The sequence below is a fragment of the Astatotilapia calliptera genome, chromosome 20 (genome assembly GCF_900246225.1).
Source record: "Astatotilapia calliptera chromosome 20, fAstCal1.2, whole genome shotgun sequence".
NCBI lineage: Eukaryota > Metazoa > Chordata > Actinopteri > Cichliformes > Cichlidae > Astatotilapia > Astatotilapia calliptera.
The window spans coordinates 8,941,607-8,964,642 of record NC_039321.1 but is presented as its reverse complement, the minus strand read 5'-3'; the positions used below and the strand labels follow the sequence as shown (position 1 = coordinate 8,964,642).

Sequence of the window (23,036 nt, the reverse complement as noted above, 5' to 3'; positions counted from 1 at the left end):
TATTAATTTGTTGCACTGCTTTTATTATCTTCTTTTCACATATAAATCAGCAAAGTATGTAATTTGCCCAGGGGTGGCCAAAAATTTGCTGCATCTATGATAAGAGCCGACAGGACAAAAAAAAAAAAAAGAAAGCACCAGCAGTGTTCAAGGAGCAGGAATGCCAGCATCTGAAGCTGCCTATTATATGTCTCCCCATATCCACCCACTGCTTGGTCCAAGGCTGTCTCTGCTGCTTAACTCTTGCACAGGGACTCTCTGTGATCCAGCAGAGCTCTCAGTGCAGGGAGCATGGTGCTGATGCCAAATTCCTGTTATCCAAATCCGTCGGCACTGTCTCATTTAAGAGATAAGAGGCTAATCTACAGGGTGGGCAGGAGATAGACCTAGAAATACAAGGCCCCTCTTGTCACTTGCTCGCCATTCACCACATAACTGGAATGTGTATAGGCACGTGCAGACAAACAAAACCTTGAGGATCTTTTCTCTTTATCCCCTTAGGCTTAGATGTGATTTTAAAGGATATAAATCTCAGTGTGTTTGTTCTATTTATCCACCTGAATTGCTCTTATTTTCTTTTTCAGATGTGAATCATAGCCAGCAATGTACTTCTTTTTTTGTTTCCAATATATTACTGAATAAAGAATCATAGCTCCGAGCAGTCAAACAAATCTGCTGCAAAGATTAAATTTAATATGACCCACATATGAGTAAAGACTTCAGAACTCAGTTGCTGATGAAAAAATAATCTGTGTTTCAGTGGACTAGTCAACCGGTCTTTCACAGTCAGTGTGCTTTTGAGCAAGGTTTTTAAATCCTAACTAGTACTGATTTTTAGAACTGTTTTGTGCTTTTGATGAGAAAGATGATTTAATCAATAAACAACAAAACATTTTACCAACTTTAAGTTAATAAAAAAGATATATCTTCTTGATAGATTCTTGTTAGAGCTGGAAAAAAGTTGCCAAAGTTTTCAAGCTTTAAAACATAAACCATTGCACAAGAAAACTGTCTAGAATGGTGCCTGGTAGACAAGTAAGTAATTACCTTGGCCTTACTTGAGGTTGAGATTTAATATTTAGCCCTAACATCAGTTAAGCCTTTCAGTTGCCAAACCCCGAACACTGCTTGCATTGCTAGAAAGTAATGCAAGCAATTGGAAGTGTGCCTGGAAAAATAGTGAATGGAAGAGCAAAGGGTTAAAGCTGGTGAATAAACAATTGTTTCAATAATTAAATCCCAAGGGGACAAAAACAGGCACAAAGTGCCACACAAACCCACTCTCTATAATAGTGTTTCTTGTGGATTGTATTTTCCCCCTTGTTAGGTACCTATTACAAACATTTTGGCCTTTATCCTTTTTGTCACTGCTGTAAGCCCAGCGTGGGACAAAGTTTGTCCCTATTTGACGGTAAGTGTTACACAAACAGGCAGGAGATTGCTATTAACTGAGCCACATTTGCTTCTATGCGTATTTCTTGTGTCAGCAAACACAGGCTATTTAACGGTTCAACTGCCAACTTTGAGTACCTGTCAAAGTTACAAAAAACAACCAAACTTCACAATAACTGATGTTGCCACACTGTTGCGGTGTTGTGTACAGTAAGGTATTGTGTCCTAGCACTGATCTCATTACCTGTTTCCCTAACGCAGTCTCTCACTATCAAGATCAAAAGCTGTTTGAAGGTTCACTTCATACCTGACGCAACACAGTCAGCATATAGCTCTCTCTCTCTGAAGTTATAATCAAGCGCCTGGAGGTGTCCTGAGATAGGAAAAATGCAAAGTAAAGTTTCAAGATTTAATAAATGTAATCTGCTTCATCTTTTGTTTACAGTAATTAGAGAGTTTCAGAATTCATAACATTTGTTATTTCTTTTCTACTTATGCAGTTTTGAGTGTTGCTCCCTCTTTTACACATCTTTGAAATTAATGCTAGAACTCCCTCCCCCTTCGACATACTTATAAGATTGAGTTCCTGCCTACAGGCTGTTTCCAGCCACAACACTTGAAACTATCCCGTCATAATAATGCCTACATTGCACATTTGTGCACCTGCGGATGATACATTATCTTTTGCCCTGTTCGAGACATAGCCTGAAGGAGCACTTCCTCTCACAGCTGCCATGATGTCATCTCCATTTGGGGTTTTTTTTTTCACCTCCTTGAGACCTACAACCCACAGCCTTGACTGTGGTCTTGTTTTTGAGACATTAAAAGCAGAAAAGACGACCTGCATGAAACCTTCCTTTTAAAAAATGGTTTTATTAAAATCAGAACACAGCTTTGGATAAAGCTTCATTTATCTTGGTGCAAGAGGAGACTCATTATTATTAAATGAAAGGAAATATGGTAATGACCTGATTCTTTTGTAAAACTGCGGAGGGATAGTCTTGCATCCACAAAGCTCCAAAACAGTGCTTTTAAAGTTCTGCTTTTGGGTTCAGATAAAAGACGTTTTAGCGCTAAGTGGTGTCGTAGTGTGTCACACTGTTTTACATCTAAGGATAAACATTTTTTCTGCCATTACATCTAAAACAATGCCAACTCAGAACTTTAAGCTGTAATTAAGCAGGAAACACTTTGAGATATGTCCATTGTAATACTGATAAGGAGAAATGTCCCTTTGAGATACTCTTGTATCTTGAAAACGTCACTTTTCCCCTGGTAAATATGTACACGTAACTTTCTGAACGCTTACCATGGAAAATGTGGTATTTGAGGCGTTCCCTCTGTCAAGCCGCACCGCTTTGGTTTCCTGTTACCTTGTGATTTGAGCCGATAATATGTTTGCAATGATTTCACAATGCTGAGAGTTGTATATACACCTTTAAGCTGTGTTTATGCAGTTTTGTGCAGTGATGGGAAAGCAAGCTTTGTAAGCTTTGCTCAAGGACAGCTTCGACTGCGCTGTCTGTGAAACCACCGAGCCATCAGTGTTGCTTAGAAATGAGATGATTCAAAGACTTACGTAAAATAAATTATGCTGATTTAGTTAATTTTTTTTACATTTATCACATTATTGAATCTTTTTTTTTTTTTTAAATTGCATGACTGTTATCAGATGGACATAAAGGGAATGCATCAGGGAACTAAACATATTGGTGTGATCACTTAGTAGTGATCAAGTGCTTTAGGAATGCGTCATCAATTCAATATTGCACCAATCAGAAGACCATTGCACCGATAAACAACAGCTTAAATCATGGCACTTGCAGTATGCTTGACTAACTCTCATGATGGAGAATTTAAACCTGCAATGACTGATTTCTTTGGCAGCCGTGACAGCTTTTAAACAGAACATTGACGTATTCTCACCTTTTTAAATAGCACAGTTGCTTATTTAACCTCCTCCACAGTTACAGTGCATTGGGTATTATCATTCATTTGGAGATATGTTTCTTTCCACCTGACAATGTACTGTAAGCTCAAAATCAATTCTCTTTCACCCTATTCTTTCCTTTAAAAAACAAAAAACTAGCATCTCATGAGGAAAATAATTAGCTCTTTATCTCTGCGGTGCCAGGCAGATAGTCTACTATGGATTTCTAGAGGACAATGAAGTTGTTGGCCTGACAACGAAACAATGAGCTGAAACTTGGAGCTACAAAGCTCTTATTTAAAAAAAGGAGCTACAGATTTGAGTGATAATTCTCCGTAGGTTCATCTTTATCAGCAACCCCTTTCACTATGTTGTTGTTTAATATAAATATTTATTAGAGCCGTAACTGGCCAAGCGGAGAACTTCATTACAAATGACAGATCGAAAACACTGAGAGCTGTGAGGCATGTGTGATGCTCCCCTTCAATCTTAGCTTTGATAGAAATGTTTTTAAAAAGGGCTGAAAAGTCTCTTTAATAAGTTGGAACAGCTTTCTGTGGATCTGAGGAAAACTCATCCAGTGGATTTCTTTAAATGCTGCTCAGAAATGTTCCTGGTTTGACCTTTTTTTGTTTTTTTACTTCGCCTGGAAAAAAAAAGGTGCTTTTTTAAAACACATTTTCCCTCTTTGAAGTATGCATGTATATTTTTGTGCACTTGTGTTTATACTTGTTATATATTTATATTTATGCTAGACTTGTCTTCATGAGACTTCAAGGTAATTGATGAAATGGATTATCTCACACCTCGTGACATGAATATAAAGTGAATCACAATATGAAAATGATCTCTGTTCTCTTACAGGGATGAGATTTTTTTTTATTGTGTATTGACAAGCAAAACAGAAAGCACTTATGGGTCAAAGACAGTTATAACTATTGTGATATGTTTTTGTAAATAAGCATTAAACATTTAAATACAAACAGGATTTAATTGTGCATGTCGAAGTTGTGTTTTCTCATTTGCCCGTGTTTACTGGAAATTTAAAACCTGTTGTTTCTGTAGTCTTAGAACATAAATTATAAAGGAAGTTGGTTTTTCAAGCTTCTACAAAAAAAAAAAATTCCTCATGTTTTATAAGTAAACATTAAAAAAAAAAAAGATATGTCAAAGCATTGCTCCTTGCTTGAGAGAGAATCAAAGATGAATTTGGCTTTCAAGAAGATCAAACTACTGCAGAAGTAACTTTAATGAAAGGAAAACCTACTGTGAGCTCTGGCATGTGGAAGCACACAAAAGCAGACTATGTTCAGTCCTCCCTCCCGTACATTTTCACTCACCATTAGTCAGGACAAAGTAAGAAATGGCCCAAAGATTCAATGGCAAGAATGTTAAACCATGTTTGTTTGTTCATGAGAGGAGCAAAGAAAAAGAAGAAAGATGTTCCACAGCTGAGTAATTATAGTTGTTGTGCTGGTGTCATCTCTTGATGTTTCAATGCCATTAAGTATGAGGGGCGTTTGTTGAGCTTGAATGGTCCCAGACAAGCAGGGATGATATACATTTTGTTTGGCAAAGCAAATGGGGGTCCATATAGCACGGCTGATTAAAGCAGGAGCAGAGCTTTTGTGAATTTTGATATCATTTCTAACTCTATTTGATCAAAGCAATTATTATGTAACAAAGAAATCAAATGGAAGCATCACAGGCTTAACTAAAGCAAATTTCGAAGTTGAAGTTGAATCACTAAAAATAAATCCAAATTCATGTTATACTGCAGCAGCAATGCAGCATCCAAACACATATAACAGGGAGGGAATGTGATTAATTTCTAGGAAAACTCAAATCTAGATAAATGAATTTGTTCATCATCATCATCATTATTCATCACCCAGGTTGGCTCCATCATGTCAAAAGACTGGCACTTGTAGGACCCACGCACCCTAGTGGTGGAGGTATCAATTTTGTCTGCAAGATAGATTTAAAATCACACAGCTCCTCCTGCTGTTTGAAACACAGCATTTCACACTGCCACCGGGCTGCATGGATCACGGTAAGTTATTCAGTAAAGCTTTATGGTTGAGTGCCTGGTTCATGCGGTGACAGACCCAACAACAGTAGGAAAGCAATAGTAATGCTTGCTTTAAAGCCCAAACTTAAAGAAACACTATAATGTGTCTCTCCTCTCCTTTCTACTGTAATGTGTCAGGTATAAAATGACTTTGTTCACCAATCAAACCTGATAATTCTCACAATTTTCCTCTTAGTCCTGTTCATTTTTAAATTTGTATCTCTGTTTTCACACAACTCATCCTGATTCCTTCGTTTAATTCCCTCACTTTGTTGCATAAAGGTGCTGGAAACATTCCTCAGAGATTTTGGATGATGAGGACAATACACTGTGAAGACCATTTGAGTACAGTGAACTCATTATCATGTTCCAGAAACATGTTTGAGTTGATTTGAGCTTTGGGACATGGTGCGTTGTCCTGCTGGAAGCAGTCATCATAAGATGGGCACACTGTGGTCATAAAGGGATGAATGCGGTCAGCAACAACACTCGGGTAAGTTGTGGAGTTTACACAATGAGGTGGTACTACGAGCCCCAAAGTGTGCCGGTAAAATGTCTCTCACTCTATTACACCGCCAGCAGCCTGAACCTTTGATAAAAGGCAGACTGTATCCTTGCTTTTATGTTGTTTATGCCAAATTGTGATCCTAACATCCGAATGTCACAGCAGAACTCGAGACTCATCAGACCAGGCGATGTTTTTCCAGTGCTCTGCTGCCCAATTTCGGTGACCCTGCGTGAACTGCAGCCTGTTCTTCGCTGACAGGAGAGGCACCTGGTGTGTTTTTGTTGTTTGTTTGTTTTTACTGCTGTAGCCCATCTAGCTCAGTGTGTTTTGTGTTGAGAGATACTTTACTGCATATCTTGGTCGTAACAAGAGGTTACTGTAGTTACTATTGTCTATTGTTCCTGTCGGCTTAAAGCAGTCTGGCCATTCTCCTTTGACCTCTGGCATTAAAAACACGCATTTTCAGCTAGAGAATTGCTGCTTACTGGATATTTTTTCTTTTTCGTACCATTGTCTGTAAACCCTAGAGATGGTTGTGTGGGAAAATCCCAGTAGTTTTGCAGTTTCAGAAATAATCGGACGAGTCTGTCTGGCACCAACAAATATATTATGTTCAAAGCTCCTTTCTTTCCCATTTTAATGCTCAGTTTGAATTTCAGCAGGTCGCCTTGCCATGTTTGCGGCCACTGATTTGCTGCCATGTGATTGGCTGATTAAATATTTGCGTTCATGATCAGTTAAACAGATGTATCCAAATAAGTGGCAAGATCATGAATGGCATACACAAATAACAGCTGTCTTTCCAAAGGTTTCTTCCTGAATGACATTCTTGTTTCTCGTTGTCATTCAGTCTGATTGTGAAAGCCATACCATACTTTATTTTTACCACAGTTTTGATAAAAACATTGGGCAGTTCCTGTCTGCCTAGCTTGTGCATGCATTTGGATCCTTGTTAACATTTTCAGAGCACGCAGTAAATCATGTGACACTGTAAGGGTTTAAAATGTGCTCAAGCCCAGCAGTTCCCTAGGACATAATTGCCATCATACCTTAGGGAAATAAATTCTTAATAACCTTAAAAGCTGTTTGAATGTATCTGCTGGAAATATCTTTTCCCACAAGTCTTATTTACTTTCTGAACCATAGCTGCTCTGTTCCTTTTTGACTCCCAGCCAGGACGAAATGTCACCATCAAACGATGAAACAAAATGCAACAGCGTGCAGAGACATTGGTTTTAAAAAAAAAAAAAGCCAAGCAGTAATGAATAACAGTCTGTTATTTAGAAATAAAAATACAAGTTCACATCCATCCTGTTCTCATTCTTTGGCATGAATGAGAGCCACCTGAGATAATTTGTGAAATAGATGGAGATGTCATGCTCAAATTACCCAGACGGTTCCTCCTTCATTCAGGAGCGGTGGGAGCTGTCTGGATGTCTTGCTCTAGTGTTTTTAAATTAATGAGCTGTTTCTCGTGAAGTGAAATTCGCTGTAGGTGTCTTTTGCTTGGTGTGAAACAGACAAATTTTCTTCCTTCTGCCACTTTAACGTTGTTAATTTCACATTTCTTAGAAGGGAATGCCAAGACTTATGAAAAATCAGGGTAATTTAAAGTCATCACAGTCCCAGCCCTTCACAGGATAAGTGACTTCAGAAAGAGTATATACTGCGAATTATTTAAAATGATACACAGTTTATTACTGTGCCCCTCACCTTTGCAGAAACGCTTAAAACAACAGCAATATCAAGACATAGACACTAGATGGCGCCATGTGAGAGAAAGTTGCTGGTTTAAAACTTCAAAAGAAAGCTTAAATTTAAGCCCTGCGCCACCAACTTTGCTGGAGCCAGTGAATTTTGATCTGCACATTTTATAAATTGACTAAATATTTGCATTATTAAGATTACCGTTATCATTGATATGTAAAGCCTAAAGCCTGAAACTGTACTCAAAGATGGGTAATCTGCCTTGCACTCAGCGGGATAATGTTTAAGGTGGTTAATTAAAATCAGTTGTAATGTAATATTTTGTGATTTATTTTTTATTTTTTTTTAAACTAGGTTAAGTTGGCATACCCTTCAGGTATGAAACTTCTCCCGATCATTGTGCATTTCTCCATCTGATTCCGTTTTATGACTGAGACAAGTTGGTGTACAGTGAGACCGAGCAAGCACTCGTGATCTTGAGTGTGTCAATCTGCGGTGCGACGCACAGGGCGAAGAGGCGCGGCACGCTCTCAGCAGAGGTCCTGTGAGGACTGGAAGGATCACAAAAGCAGCACACCGACCGAGGCAGGGATGAAGAGATATCAGACACTTGGAAGCAGCTGAACCGGAGGATTTTTACCCAAAGAACACTCGGCTCTGTCCCACGGGCTGCCTCGGTTACTGGCTATCAGGGTGAGCGGGGTGGTCGCTGCCTGCATCTCTCTCTCTCTGTGTGTGTGTGCGTCTCTCCTCAGCGCACAGGCGCTCTGCACTCCAGTCTGCTGACACTCCGGGAGGACAGTCCGCACTACACCTCCGTGTCATTGGACTCTATGTGGATACAAAGCCCGGCCAACACAGATCCATGGGGATAGTTTAGAGGGAACTGCTGACTGCGACCTTTGCATGAAATCAGGTAAGTGTCGGTTTATTTGGAAAGGCACATTTTTGGACAGCTAGTTCCCTATTCTCCAACTTAAAACACCTCTTATCCAATACGTGACATTCTTGCTCGCTGTCGGCTTCAAATATAGTGTCTTATTTCTCGAATTAGGCCTACATCAAGCCATATATTTACAATTTAGCTTACACATTCGTCTCAACAACCACAATCAGGCCCTTTAACTGCCTAATTCCTGCCGTCGTTCTAAATTACTACAGTCCCTAATGTTTTTACTCGTGCGCACTCATGTGAGAACAGTGTAGGATGAAATCATTTGTGTGTGGAGCTGAATTAATGAAGCCGTAAAATGACTGGGTTGTTAAATCCAGCATATGGCAGAAAGTCCCCAGATGAGCAGGGGACAGCAGTAAGAGCGGGGAGACAATTGGGCTCTTGTGTGTGTGCACGGTTTTATGATAATGAAAGTGGACCCCGTTGGCCAGGCCCGTCCTGAAACACAAAGATCATTCTCAACAAGTCCCGTACTGTGGGCGCCCGCTTGGTGCTGAGGCAGCGAGTGTATGTGACAGCACCATTATTCACCAAGATGCCTAAGTGCACTTGTATTGCACCGCATGGAAGAACTATCATAACAAGCTGACCCCTACGTAGGGGTATATATTGTGCAAACGCATTTTATCTGGAAATGTTTATAATTTACCCTAAATGTATGAATCCGTCCACATTTGCTCAACTGTAAGTTTCTAAACAATAACACAAATGACACTCTTTGACTTTCCTCTCAATTGTGCACACACTGTTCCTAAACAGTACTCCTTACAGGATTATTCTCATTTAGCTGTTGCTTCCAAATATATTGGCTCTGGTATTTCAGTTTTCACTTGCAGTTTCATTTACATTTTGCAATAATCTGAGCATATTGTTTAGGCTCCTTAGTACAATAGAATCAATTAAAAAACATCTGAGAGTGGACCTTCTCATCGATTTAGGAAATCATCATCCTTGCTGCCTGGAGATGCTCATGAATCTTGCATGTTCACATCCGGAGAGAAATGGGGGCACAATTAGAGGATTGCACATTACTTAGAGTATAGATGTTTGGCTCGGATGCAGTGCGTTGTATGGCGGTTCTACTGAAGGAGCAGAACATGATTTAGATATGTGTTCTGAAAGGACAAAGGCGAGATCAATAAGAAACTGATTTTTCATCTGTGTGTAGTGAACGGGGCATCTGCTTGAGTGCAAACACTATTTATTTCTGGGAAGGGAGTAGGACATACAATTTGTCTGATATAAGAGGCACACGTATCTTTTAAAAACACTCTGGGGGGCAAAGAGGTGGGCCATCATGTATTGCTGATTCTCTGTCCAGCTGCAATTCCTTAATGCACTCTGAGAGTCAGAGATCTAATAAGAAGTGGAAGAACATCTTCAATAATGAAACCCCACCTGCATCTCTGCTGCAGAGTGAGGGCTGGGGCTGCGAGGCCTCATAAATAACAGAAGCCAGACCTGACACGTGCTGCTCCAACGTCTGGGAACTGCCAATAATCCCTCAGCAGGAGGGAGTAAAAAAAGGCACAATGCTTAGTTTTGCTTTGCAGTCATCAAGTAAATGTAGCTCAGCACAGCAGCTTTACTCTAATAAAGAGTTCTGCAGAGTGATATGAGGGGATATTCAATCACTTTTTACTCATAAGGAGAATACGGGAAAAGCATTCCTGTAGTGAAAGCAGCGCATGGGACAGCAAACAGCTTAAATTGCATGCAGATTTCAATATTATTCTATTGATTTTATCGCATCACAGACTTATCTTTGTCTTATTTTTTTCTGCTTTTCAGCAGTAATTTAATTGTAATACCTTGCAGTGTTTGAAGCTTAGAAGTATCATCGCCTTCTTTCAGGCTTTAATTTAGATGTTGTATCACAGGAGCATTTTTTCAATACATATCAATTTCCTCTCTAATACTTGAGATAAATCCCCTGTAGCAATTAACCTGCTTTTGAGTGATTAACCTGTGCTTGTCACTATCTAATAACTACAGACACTTGAGGCTGTACTCCTATTGTGATCATTATTATTCTCATGCTTTACCATGAGACACAAGAAAGCTATGGAACAACATTACATGAGTACTTGTTGATTTGTGATCTGGCGCCCTCCCTGCATATAAACAGCACAGAGAGCCTTTTTTGGATCTTCTTGTATTGCTATGAAGAGACCCTTTCTTCTCTAACACAATGTGACCCTCACTGCTGTTCTTTAAACAGACCCAGTGGCTGACAGAGCTTCGGGCTGTCCCTGCTATGAAAAGATAGCTCTGTGCTGAGCTCCAAAGATTGACCAAGCAAGCCTCATGACTCTCCTGTTGTGTCTCACAAAGAGTCTCATGAGCATGATTTATTTAGTCCAGAAGTTACCGTCAAAGAGGACCTTTTATGCTGTCTTTACAGAGCGCCTTAAGAAGTAATGATAGGTGTATTCTAAACACTCAAATCCAGTAAGTCCTGTATGTCGTGCGAATAAGCTAAAAGACTGCCTTCATGAAAGTAATCCGCTCTGCCCTACAGAACACTAAATGGAGGTTTTTCTTTCAATTGGCCATCTGCATCTATGTGTGTGTGTGTTTGTATGCGACAGAGAAGGAGAGAAGCTTTTTATCCCCCCTTCAGCTGCCTAGCGCGTGAAATATTTAACAGGGACCGCACTATTTTTGGGTTTGTGCTCAGTTTGTTTTGAAGCTTATGTAATCCGTAGTTTCAGCTCAACGCGCGGTAATGTTTTATGTCAAATAATACACCATTGAGTCAGCCAACTTAAGTGTAGTGATGCTGCAAGCAGTATAATCCTGCAGACGAACTGTGCGAAACTATAAAGGACATTGCACAGCTGAGAATTATGATGAGGATTCCTGCACCATCTGTGCACTGATGGATTTGCCATGTTTAATGCAGCGTCTTGTACCTCAAGGAAGCGGGGGCCACTCCAGATCGTCTCAGGTTCCTTGTTTCTGCGAGATATTGATCAACTTGTCTCTCTTCCCTCCAACTGTCTCCATCTCTGCTTGTTTTCTTCCTCAGTTTGTCTCCCATCTCGCTCACTTTCTCCTCCCTCTACTCTCCTCTCCTGTGAGGTGTCAGATTCTCTGACTCATGCCCTGGTGTGGAGGATGGGAGGAAAGCAGGGATGAAAGAGAAGAGAGAAAAGTCATTTTGCAGATAGAGGGAGTGACCTTCATCCAGTAAGAAGGATGGGATAAAAGCTGGAGTTAATACCCTGCCAAAGTGTATTCTCCACCATGCCAAAAAGCCATTCAAAATGATATATGGTCCTAGTAGGAGCTCTCTGATAATAAGAGACACGCCATTGTAAGGAGAGGCAAGGCAAATGATTAGAAAATTTCAATGTTGTATCCAGAAGGATAAACACTCGGGGACAGCATATGAAATATGCTGAAGATTTTTGTTTGAAACCAGATTTTTATTTATTTGTTTATTTTTTGTTGGGGGATTTGACAGTTAAATGACAGTTGTACAATATGTATGCCTGGGCCCCACTGTCCCTATGCTAACTAAAGCCAGTGTAAATACAGGCTCAGACAGTGGCACGCTGTGCCTGGGTCCAACAGCCACATGGCATATATGCATATATATATATGCATATATATAACAATTGACAGCCCACAAACATCTCCTTATAAGGTCATTATCTGCATGTTTGTGTTGTTGTTGTTTTTTTCCCCCCACTGGCAATAATGAGAAGAAGGGAGGGATTGGGGTTTACCTAATGAGGGGATGTGTTTCTTTGTAAAAAAAACAACTGCATCTAGAACTGATCAGTCGCAGAGTGGCCACATTCCTTCAAGGGTATATGCTTATTAATCCCCATTGAGCCAGAACTAAATAAATACTGCTCCACCCTGACAGTGAGAGAAACTGGTGGCATTTTATAGACTCCCGTGCTAGTATGTCAATTACACTGCTGTTCATTAGCTGCCGGGTTCCCTTGTAAGTATGCAGATTCTGCCACAGAAAGCTGTCTGTGTCTAAGCTGTATAGACAAACTGACATGACTGTAAGTTGTAATGACAAGAAGAAGCCTTGACAGTAACGATTCCTGCCACTTTTAAAATGCAGCCGTTTCCAATATCAGTGATGTAAATAAACAGTGGCTCTACAGCTTGTGTGAATAAGATTATTGTGTGTATAAATGGCTACAAATGTATTACCCCGCACCACCACCCAGCTGACAAACCCACAAAGTTTCAGAAGGCGTGTTATCGCAGGATTTTCAATTAGGCGCGTTCATTGTGAAGACAGCTTTTCAGCGGCTTTGTTTATAAAATCAGAAATCAGAAATCTTGTAGTTTTACTGAATGTTTTAAAAACACACTGCCCTGGGGTAATCTTATCAGCGTCAGCCCACATTTAGGCGCGGTGGCCGTAGTGAATGTGACCGCTGGCCGTTCTCTCTGCTGCAGGAGCAGCCGACAGCTCGGGGGCCTGATAACCCTCTCTGGAGCCCTGCGGTTGACAGGCGACTTGAACTGCAGGCTTACACGGTTATGCTTTAACGCTAGATGAAGCGGTGGGCTGATAGCAGAGGACAGTCCCCTCTGTGCCAAGGGCTGACCCCTCCCATTATATGTGACAGAGCTGAGACAGACATGCCGAGAGATGAAACACTACTCTTTAATTTCAAGCCTCTCCTATTTCACAACTAAAGCCCTCTTCTCCTCTCTCTTTTTTTGCCTCTCGACCCTGGAGAGGTTATGGAAGTGCAGCTGTATTGGTGTAACCGTTTAATTCTTCAATCGAGTGCTCATTATTCTTGCAATATATGTTGCTGAACTATACTGAAAGGGATTTACTGTCAATTTATTGTCGTTTTTTTTCTTTTTTTTTCTTCATAATCTAACGTGGGTGATGCAAAATGTTTCTTTGGTCTGATCAGGATTTAGCAGCTCCTCACTGAAGACTAGAAGAAAGTTTTTCTTGAGTCACCACACAACGCTGTAGCGCTAAAGCAGAGGTTTAAACTTTAATGATGTTTTTACTATTAGCTGCAGCTTAAAGAGAATTTGAAAGCATTCATGAGATAGTACGCTTTATTTGTACAAAGGCAAAAATTTCACTTAAAAATTCCACAGTCACATAGATGTGTTGACATCACTGTGGCGCTGCTCAAAAAGCGGTACAAGTGCTGCATCTTGGAATGACCATTTGCTGTGATGTGGTTAAAGCTAATCCAAGCAAGCACTTCCACTTTGAAAATTTCAATTACAAGGAATAGAGTTTATTTGATCAAGAGGCCTTTGCATCATTTCTATTCAGTATGCAGTCATTAGCTATGTTAGTGCTTTCACACACCCTCTCCTCTGCTGTAAGTAATCAGATTTACAGACAGACGCTTAAAATGGCCGAACGTTTGTTTAGACGTAAGTCGAGCAGACGTGTGCATTTCATGTAAGTTTGGAGACCGACTAACCAGTAGCAAAGAGGAGCCTGGAGATTTATTGCTTTTGTCTGTTGTATTTTTTCATCATTGTCTGAGGAGATGACGCTTTCATTGTGTCACCCCGTGTACTCAAACATCGCAGCAGTTTGAGTTTGTCGTGACAGATGGGTGTATAAAGTCTTCCTGTGGAAGTTCTGAGTAGATCAAAGCCTGTCCGCTGTTGTGCTTCCACTGGACACTGTCTGTATGTGTGTGTCTTGTGTGGATTGTTGACTCCTTTCATCCCAGCAGCTGTGTGTGTGTCTTGTTTTGAGTTTTGTTTTGGGGCATATAGGCATATGAATGTTGGGGTGGGGGGGGTATACATATGTGTAAATGGTCTTTCACCTCTTGGTACTCTCACTGTGCGTGTGTACACACATTGACACCCTCCCACTTACTGCTCCATATGTGCCCACCCGAGGGACACCCTGTCCTCTTCGCCTATGCGTGTTGATGGAGCAGACACACAATACCCCCGGTCCCACATATGGAGAGGCGGGGGCATACCCTGTTTCTGTTGTTCACCATGGAGACCAGGCACGTCCTTCTTCATTTCCTCTAAGCCAGCCCAGAATCGCCTATTTGCCAGGATTGTGTGAGGGATACGGTTGTCTCAGAACAGGTGCCCAGTCCTCCAAACAAGCCCGCTGTAAAACATTCTTTTCATCTTGACAGACTCTCTGTAGTGGAAGCACCTGAAAATCTGGCAAGGAAAAGAAAAAAAACTGTGGTTGCTGTCAGGGGATGTATGCCGATTGCTTTTATCCATGATATCTTTGAGGTTATGGACGGTTGACAAAAAAACACCAACTCTGGATTCTTGCTCGATTTAACTTTAAGGATAATTTTACATTGTTACATCTTTTTAATAACAAGCGTGGTGTTGGGATTTTCTGTCGATTTTTTATTCGTTGTCATGTTGTCTGTGCTATATGTTCTCAGTTAATGACTGTGGGAAAGATTTACAAGTATTTTGAAGACACCAACTTTCATAAAGACAACAAGGCTAAAATTGTTCCTTTGAGCAAAAAACTTCAACTTAATCTTACATATTGATAGTGAAAATACTGAAAGGACGCAGATTGTCCTACTGCAATGATCTACTTTAGCCATAGACTGTATATAAATGGTGGAATAGGCCACAAAACATCAACGATTAGTAAATTCTATTTAAGTGGTTTTGAGCTGAGCATTAGTAATTTGTCAGTCACAAGAAGCGACCACTCTAAAACATAATCTGCTTTGCCACTGCTGTTTTTTTACACTAATGGAAACAGTTATTTGACCATTTTGTTGTATTCACTAATTTGAACCTAGCTAATAACATGAATAACTTAGCAAAATTAGCAACTGACAGTCATAAATTCATCAGGAATACCGAGGTGAAATATAAAGGGTCATTTTCCATTGACTTCCATTCAAATGTAACTAATTTTTTAAAACCAGAGGAGGTTTAATACGCTTCCACATTGGCCTCCATTTTGGGGCTCGTCAGCTCTGTTCTTCTCGTGTGAATTTAGCATGCTGACATGATCATTTGCATTAATCCAAAAGGACAGCTAAGGCTAATGAGAATGTGATTAGTTTAAGTATTTTTCACACAAATGTCCATAGAATCACAAATGTTAATGCAAAAGCTCCATCCAACAGTTCAGCAGTATAGCGATACTAGTAAGCAAAAAGTGACAGAGACACAAGCGAGAAGGAAAGTCTGTATCTGTGCAAAAATGATTTCAGTAAAATCCATAAAAGTCAGCTTAGTGATGTCGTAAAAACAAGTCAGAATAACCAAAATTAGGAGAATACATGACCACTAGAATTATTTGTTGAGATATTTTGGTGTAGGCATTGCCTTCCCAAAGCCAAGCTGCTAGCAAGGCTAAAATTATCTCTTCTTATGCCCCCAACATCTTTTCTTTCCCCTCTCCCCTCAACCGATACGGCAGATGGCTGCCCCTTCCTGAGCCCAGTTCTGCTGGAGGTTTCTTCCTGGCAAATAGGAGTTTTCCCTTCCCACTGTTGCCAAGTGCTTGCTGATAAGGGTTTGGGGTTCTTACCTTTAATATTGGAAAGTCTTTATCTTACAGTGTAAAGTGCCCTGAGGTGACTGTTGCTGTGAATTGGTGCTGTATAGATACAATTGAATTGAATCAGTTATTACCCAAACTGCTTTTTGTAAACATCCAGATGAACTAATAAAGTGGTGACCTTTGCTATTACATACTCGGTCAGTTTAGCATAGCAGCCCCCAAATCACAACCCCCCCCCCAAAAAAAAAATTATTTGAACCTGGCTACTTTTACTTAGTCAACAGTAACCAAGGACTCTTATGGTCATTTGTTTTCAGTCTTTGTGTTACAAAGTCATGCCTAATCCGGTGTATATAAGGCTGGATAAAAGCAGTGACTCATAACTGAAGCTCTTTCATGCTTTATGCAGTCAAGCAGAGCAAGACCCAGGTCACAATATAAGTGACATAGGAGCAGAACAGTAGGTGGACTCTTCACCTTTCTTTCCTAGTCTGACTGCAGTTTGGCAGCCTAGTGCTGCAGTCTGCGCTTTGCTAATTCCGTGTTCTCTGTTACCAGGTCTAATTTAGAACAGAGGGGCTCTGTTCATCCTGCAACAGTGCTGCTTGGGATTCTGGAAATGAAGAGTTCAGAGACTCACCGCCCTCACACAGACACAGAGCACATGCCTTGTTATCAACCCACAGAGATGCACATAATGATCCCTCTAACCATTAACTCCTAATGCAATAAGTGCTAACATTTTAGCCATGCCTCTCAGTGCCTAAAGATAATGAAGTTAGCCTACGGGTTGCATAAATGTGCTCTGTGATAACACATGTGTTCAGGATGCATCGATCAACTTTAAAGTCATGATTACTTAGCCTTAAATTTGTAGCTGATGGCAAGTAAAATGCTCCAGTTTTTGTTTATCTCCAGCCCCTTTGGCTCTGTTTGATATTTATGGAAATTGTATGTAGATGAGCTCCTAACTGATAGCTTTGTAAGTCAATCCAATGAGCATCACTTTCAAAAAAAAGCAGATGAAGGCTGATTGATTTGATGCAACTGAATCCAGCACAAAGGCACTCCGCTCCACTTCCTGCCACATTTTGATGGGCTAGCATGTTAGACGTGCCATGGCCACGGTGGGAATATAAAGCTCACAGAGACAGTCAACCTCTGCGACATCTTAAGAAGGTTGTGTGCAAGTATTTGAACATGTCTTTGCAGGCATCCAGTGCATTAATAAATCAAACAAACAGCGATGTCCTTGCACGTTAAGTAAAAGCAATAAATCTGCCTACAACAAGTCACTGCGGAATAGGATCTACTCTAAAATAACAGCCATTTATTAAACATGATCTCCTCTTATAGCTCACCAAATGTATAGACAGAATGTAGATTTATAAACGCACACACATAAGTCAGGCATTGTCAGAAGGACTGCAGCAGTAGGCTGGTATGCATTAGCACTGTAGGCTGGTTGGAATGTGTTTGGCAGACAAGTGGCCTTGATGAGTCAAAGGGGAGACGTTAATTACTAGCTGCAAAAACGTAGCTGTTGTTGTTTTCGCCCTCTGAGTGCATGTGTGTCATGGTTCAAAAATGTAGTCCCCAAGACACTGAAGAACCACCATAAAGCTGCTGGACAGGCGTTTGTCTGCCTGTTTGTGGACAAATGTTGTCACAGCTTCAGAACTACTTAAGATACAGTAGCAAAAGTTTAATTTCAACTTTTTTAACCCTTTGGAGTCAATGAACATGCTTGACTCCAAAGATGCAGCAGTCTCAGAGAGTCTCCATTTCAACTTGTATTGAAAGTGCAGAGTTTAAACTATATTCCAGTTTAATCCCAACAGTTCAGTTATGTGGATTTTATTGACGGTTTGATACGTTTAAGAAAATAGGTTGAAGCCAACAAATTAATCATGCTTATATTTTTCTATGCTGTGTGGATACATTTTACTGTAAATGTCACAGAAGGGTTTTAGATTGTATATGATGTCATACTGGTACCTTTAAACTATGTAAAATAATACCTAAAAAAGCTCAAATGTTCTGAATTACATTTAGTGTTACACTTTAGATCACCTCAGTAGATATTTTAGGATTCAGGTGTTTGTTTTTCTTTGATATTGCAAAGCACCATTTTGCTAGCAATGGTTGATACTGACATGCCAAAGTGCAGGGTTAGGGTTATGATGGCGTAGACCTTAGATGGTTAGCTATCAGTCATATGAAAGTGCATACTGCTAAATTATTATTAAATTATCTAAAACTCTCAAACATCATTATTTATAAATTTATGCATTGCTTTTTTCTTCATTTGTTTTTCAAAACTTAGTTGAGCTAATGGGTCCATGTAGCCTCCCCTGGGCTGTTTTAGAGGCAATGCTCACTCAGTTAAACTTAGTTATTTAAACACTTAACAATTGTTTGCCTCCTTGCAATAAAGAAAGATAACAAAAGCAAAATAGAAAACAACAGATTTACAGTGCATGGAAATTAAGGTGTCTATATAAAGTACAAGTTGTTTACACCTAAGCAATAATCAGTGAAGAAAAGAAAACACTCTGTAATATATATATTCTTAAGTGAAACATAAACAGAGTATCTCACCTTCTTCATTTCAGAGCAGGTCATGACTTCATTGATCCACTGAATGGGGACAGGCAGCCTTCCATCTCATTCGAGTTAAGCACTGGGCTAAAAGTGCATTACATCCCAAATCATTTGATCTGCGTGACACAGCAGTTGTTGCCATACAAGTGTTAGGATCACTGTTGTTGTGTAGCTCAAAGACTGAAGTCTAAATATTTATTTTAATGAAATTAGATTACCTTAACTTATGGCCCATTGTTGCTTGTGATTGGTGTCATCTTGGATGACTTGAATTACAGATTCAGAACTTTTTTTGGCAGTTAATACTCAGAGAAACTAGTGAAGTTGGCATGTAAATGTAGCTAATAATGAGATCCCAAGCGGCATTGTTTTCAGGCATCTTTTATCTTAGTTAGTATTGCATGATTAATGTGTTGGATTTTGTCTTACAGGTTTAAAAAAGGAACTTTAAGGTTTTTGGTTTGATCTTTAGCAACTGTCTACAGGACTGCTTTAAAGGGACATTTGAATTTTTCATAGCAAATTTTATACTTTTCAAATAAAGAGTCAAAGGAGATAATTTTGTTATTCTTAATGACATTCTTAAAGAAAATGATAACAATTTCTGAACCACAGAATAAATGCTCACTCTGCCGCTGAAAAGGTTTTCTACTGTAGGGTCAAAGGTATCGAATTTTTTTAGTCCACTGGACCAAAGAAGTAGTTATATAATTTCTAAGGAAGATAGGAGCACAGATATATTGATATGGGTGAAATTGGTAAGCACAAATGTAGCTCTATAGTAGATCACAGAATAGAGAAAATAATATTTACACTTTGGAAATATCATGTAGGAATAGTGTTTTTAAAAAACTCTTTATTATAAATTTGAGCTTTAATTGTTATGTGCTATGAAGCCCCACAAAGAATCATTTGATGCAGCTGGTTGTGGTTTAAGCCTACTTTATTATCCAAGGGGTCGATTGTTGCTATTACCATCTGTTGGTTATTGCTTCCATTTGCCACCATCACCAAGCTTGTTTTTGGGAGTTTCTGCTCAGCAATACTCGCTGTTTTGCAGGATGCTTGGGAAGCATTGTTTTTATGTATTTTTTCTGTAGAGATTAGGGGAAGATGGTGATATGTTAATTAAGCTAACTCTACTCCTTCACAGAGGAGGCAGAGACATTGTAAAACAGAGAGTAAAGCAGAGCAGTAAAACCCTAGTGAAGACTCTCAAGACTCTCTGAGCTGAGATAAAACAAGTGCACTTAAGTTGGGTGATATATAAATACATTAATTAAAATTTTCTCTGTTATCAGTTTTTATGGGGTCTGAGTTGACTGAATGCTTTGAACTGTGCTCCACCTTTCCGCCTTTATTACCACTTTTCTCTTAAAACAAAACAAAACAAAACACAGGGATGGTTTAACAGCAGGGCTCCTGGTTTCAAATGGCGCTCACTGCAGAGCCAAATGGGTCTGTGTGGTTAGAGTTAGGGTGGGGATGGGGCTTGAGCCAGTGTCATGTGCAGTGAGCAGCCTCTCGCTGAAGTAGCCTCTTTATAAATGTGACTTCACTATTTGCTAAGAGATCATTATTTTACTAATTCATATCTACATAGCAAAGAGCCATGTGCTGTTGTATCAATATTCATAATCTCATTTATTGAACCTTTAAGAATACTGCAGTAACAATAATGACATCAGCCTCAGCTGTAGCTTGGGATTAGTGCTAATTAGTATATAGCCTGCTAACACATCAATCTAAGATGATTAACTTGGAAACATTAAAGCCTGCCATTTTGCTCTTGACGATGCTCACTAGTTGACATTAGCTTTTAGCCAAAGCGTTATTATTCTAATCAACAAGGATAAAATAAAATAAAATGATCCAATTTCTTCTTGCTGTGATATTGTGATCAACATTTTTCACAAATGTTCAACATTTATACACCAATTATTAATTTATTGATTGGTACGTGATGCCAACCTTAGCTAGTTAGTTTAGACTAAAAAAATATTGTTGCTCACTTTGTTAAAAAATTGGAAACTGGAAAGTTCTAAAACTAATAAGAAACAGTTTTATTTAGATGCAGCAATCCACATCTTTCACCCTTGTACATGCACTCCTGCTCTCCATGCTGACAAATGTAAGGCAATATAAAAAAAAAAATAACAAGAGGAAGCAAAAATGACTCAGTGAACTAATTATGCACGTCATGCTAAGACTGTAAGCATCCAGGTGACTCAGGCATTAATCATCATTCGGTTTGTCAAATAACTGGCATGCACAAAGCTGCTGCCACAATGTCATCCTGGGATGACTACAGATGCATCTAATTTGCTGTCTGTGTATAAATTCTGCTCCGCTTCGCCATAACACTTTTTTTTCCCTCCATCCGAGTGTGATGGAGCAGATAAAATCAGATCCCCAAAGAAGCCCCAAACATTTTCCATTTTATGAATTTGATTAACTTTGCATGAATCTCCTGCTACACTCTTTTTTCTTTTTTTTTTCTTTGTTACATCCAATTTTAAAAGTCACTCAGCTTGCTGTGAGAGAAACTGCTTGTCAGGTAATGAAGACACAGTTAGTCATCGATGGCCACCCACAGTCTCTTCCAATCCCAAAGCTATGATGAGATGCAGCATCGCTGACACTGCTGGTGCTCCTGGTCAATACCCTGCATGCACAGTGGTGTTCATTAGGACTTTGTTATGAATTTCGCCATCGATATTACATCGACTTGAACTAATGAACAACTTTCTCACCGAGATGCTCACAATTACATTCTGCCTGCCTGAAAGCTCTTCCGTGTCACAAATGTGTTTGATTTCCGCTTTGATTTGTCCTCATTTATCTGAATTTTTTTGATCTTCCAGAATTATCGTTTAGTAAACAATAGAGTTAGATACAGCACAAGCATCCAATTTCCCAGAAATGAATGAGAACACCATTAGTTATAATAGTGCCACATAGTGCTCAGTGAATGATGTTGCTGAATTAATTTTTCTCTTCAAGTATTTATAATGTTTGTTCAGAAATCCATGAGCTAGAAACAATAGTGTATGCATGAGCATATGTGTGGTAGGGAGGAAATGTTACAGACACAAAAATAATTAAGAATCATATTTTCTGAATTCTGTTCTCTCCCAGAGCAGCACTGAACGATCTCGGACAACCACAGAACGAGTGCTGGCCTTCGCTTGACTGTGTGACCAGCGAATGAGCCTTGTTCATGCGTCTCCCTGAGTGCCACTCCCACATCACCATGAACTGTGAGCAGGACTTTGGCGACGGGGGCTTGGGAGTGACCCTCACACTACGACTGCTCATGCATGGAAAGGTTGTTTATGAATGAATGCACGCATGCTTCAGCACTCAAGGCATTTTCAAGCACAAGATTTGTCACAGCCTCACACATCACAGTCATGTGAAAAATAAAAAGCTTTCACGGGATTATGTGATAGGCAGGCCTGCGAAAAACTAAGCACACCCTCACTGTTTCCACCGGAATTAAGAGGGCAAACAGCAGCCAGGCACTGATAATCAAATGCATTTGATTAATTGATTATGACAAAGAGTGAGCACCTCTGTAAAAGCACAAGTTCTGGCAGCTTGCTGGCCTCCAGGATTCAGCTGCGTGTTAACACAATACCACAGTCTTTACAGGAGTGGGCATCCCAGCAAATTCACCCTAAAGTCAGACCGTGCCATGCTTAGAGAAACTCCAAGCCACATGTGTCAAGAACCAAACAAAGCCTATGAGCACAAACATGATGAACGGGTCCTGCAGTCACAGGAACTGGCCATCTCGGAGTCACTGACAGTCAAGATGGTTTCAAAGAGTGAAACAGAGGCCGTCAAAGCTTGGCCAAAAAAGGGTCACAACCAAATGGCTGTAAAAAAAATCAAGGTGTTTCAATGAAAATAATGGCAAAAATCCTAAACAAATAAAGTCACACAGAAAACGATTACTTTAAGTTATTGCTGCTAAAGGTGATTCTACAAGGTACTGAATGATGGGGTGTACTTAGTTTTTCACAGGTGCACAGAGTCCTGTGAAAATGTTTTTTTTTTTTTTCATAATCATACATGCTAAAAATAAACAGTTACTATGAGGGTGATCAGTTTTTGCCTTTTCCCTGGTTTCTATTTATGCTCTATCATCTTCATCCCTTTGCATTCAGGAGGTTGGCAGCATCATAGGAAAGGTGAGAATTCCTATTTTTAATTCTACTCGTAAACATATCTGCATATATAAAGGGAATAATCATTAAAAAAACAGTGATTTAAAATATATGGGTGATGTTTTGCTCTTATATAACTCAGTAGCCATTTTCCATCATTCAAAGCATCTGCAGAATAATTTCCCTCTGCCTTGATTTTGTTTTGAATCACCAGAAC

At 39.7% G+C, this 23,036-nt stretch overlaps 1 protein-coding gene across 2 annotated transcripts in view; it reads left to right on the top strand.

Moving 5' to 3' along the window:
* Positions 1–8,061: 8,061 nt before the first annotated feature.
* Positions 8,062–23,036, top strand: part of LOC113013110 (poly(rC)-binding protein 4-like) — a 34,753-nt gene continuing 19,778 nt past the window's right edge. The window contains exons 1-3 of one of the 2 annotated variants that reach the window (XM_026153736.1): positions 8,062–8,524; positions 21,791–21,975; positions 22,820–22,843. In XM_026153736.1, the coding sequence (XP_026009521.1) occupies positions 21,868–21,975; positions 22,820–22,843 (132 nt within the window). In that variant the 5' untranslated portion in view covers positions 8,062–8,524; positions 21,791–21,867. Of the gene's footprint in view, positions 8,525–21,785; positions 21,976–22,819; positions 22,844–23,036 lie in introns of both variants that reach the window. The other variant, XM_026153735.1, reaches the window with a different exon arrangement.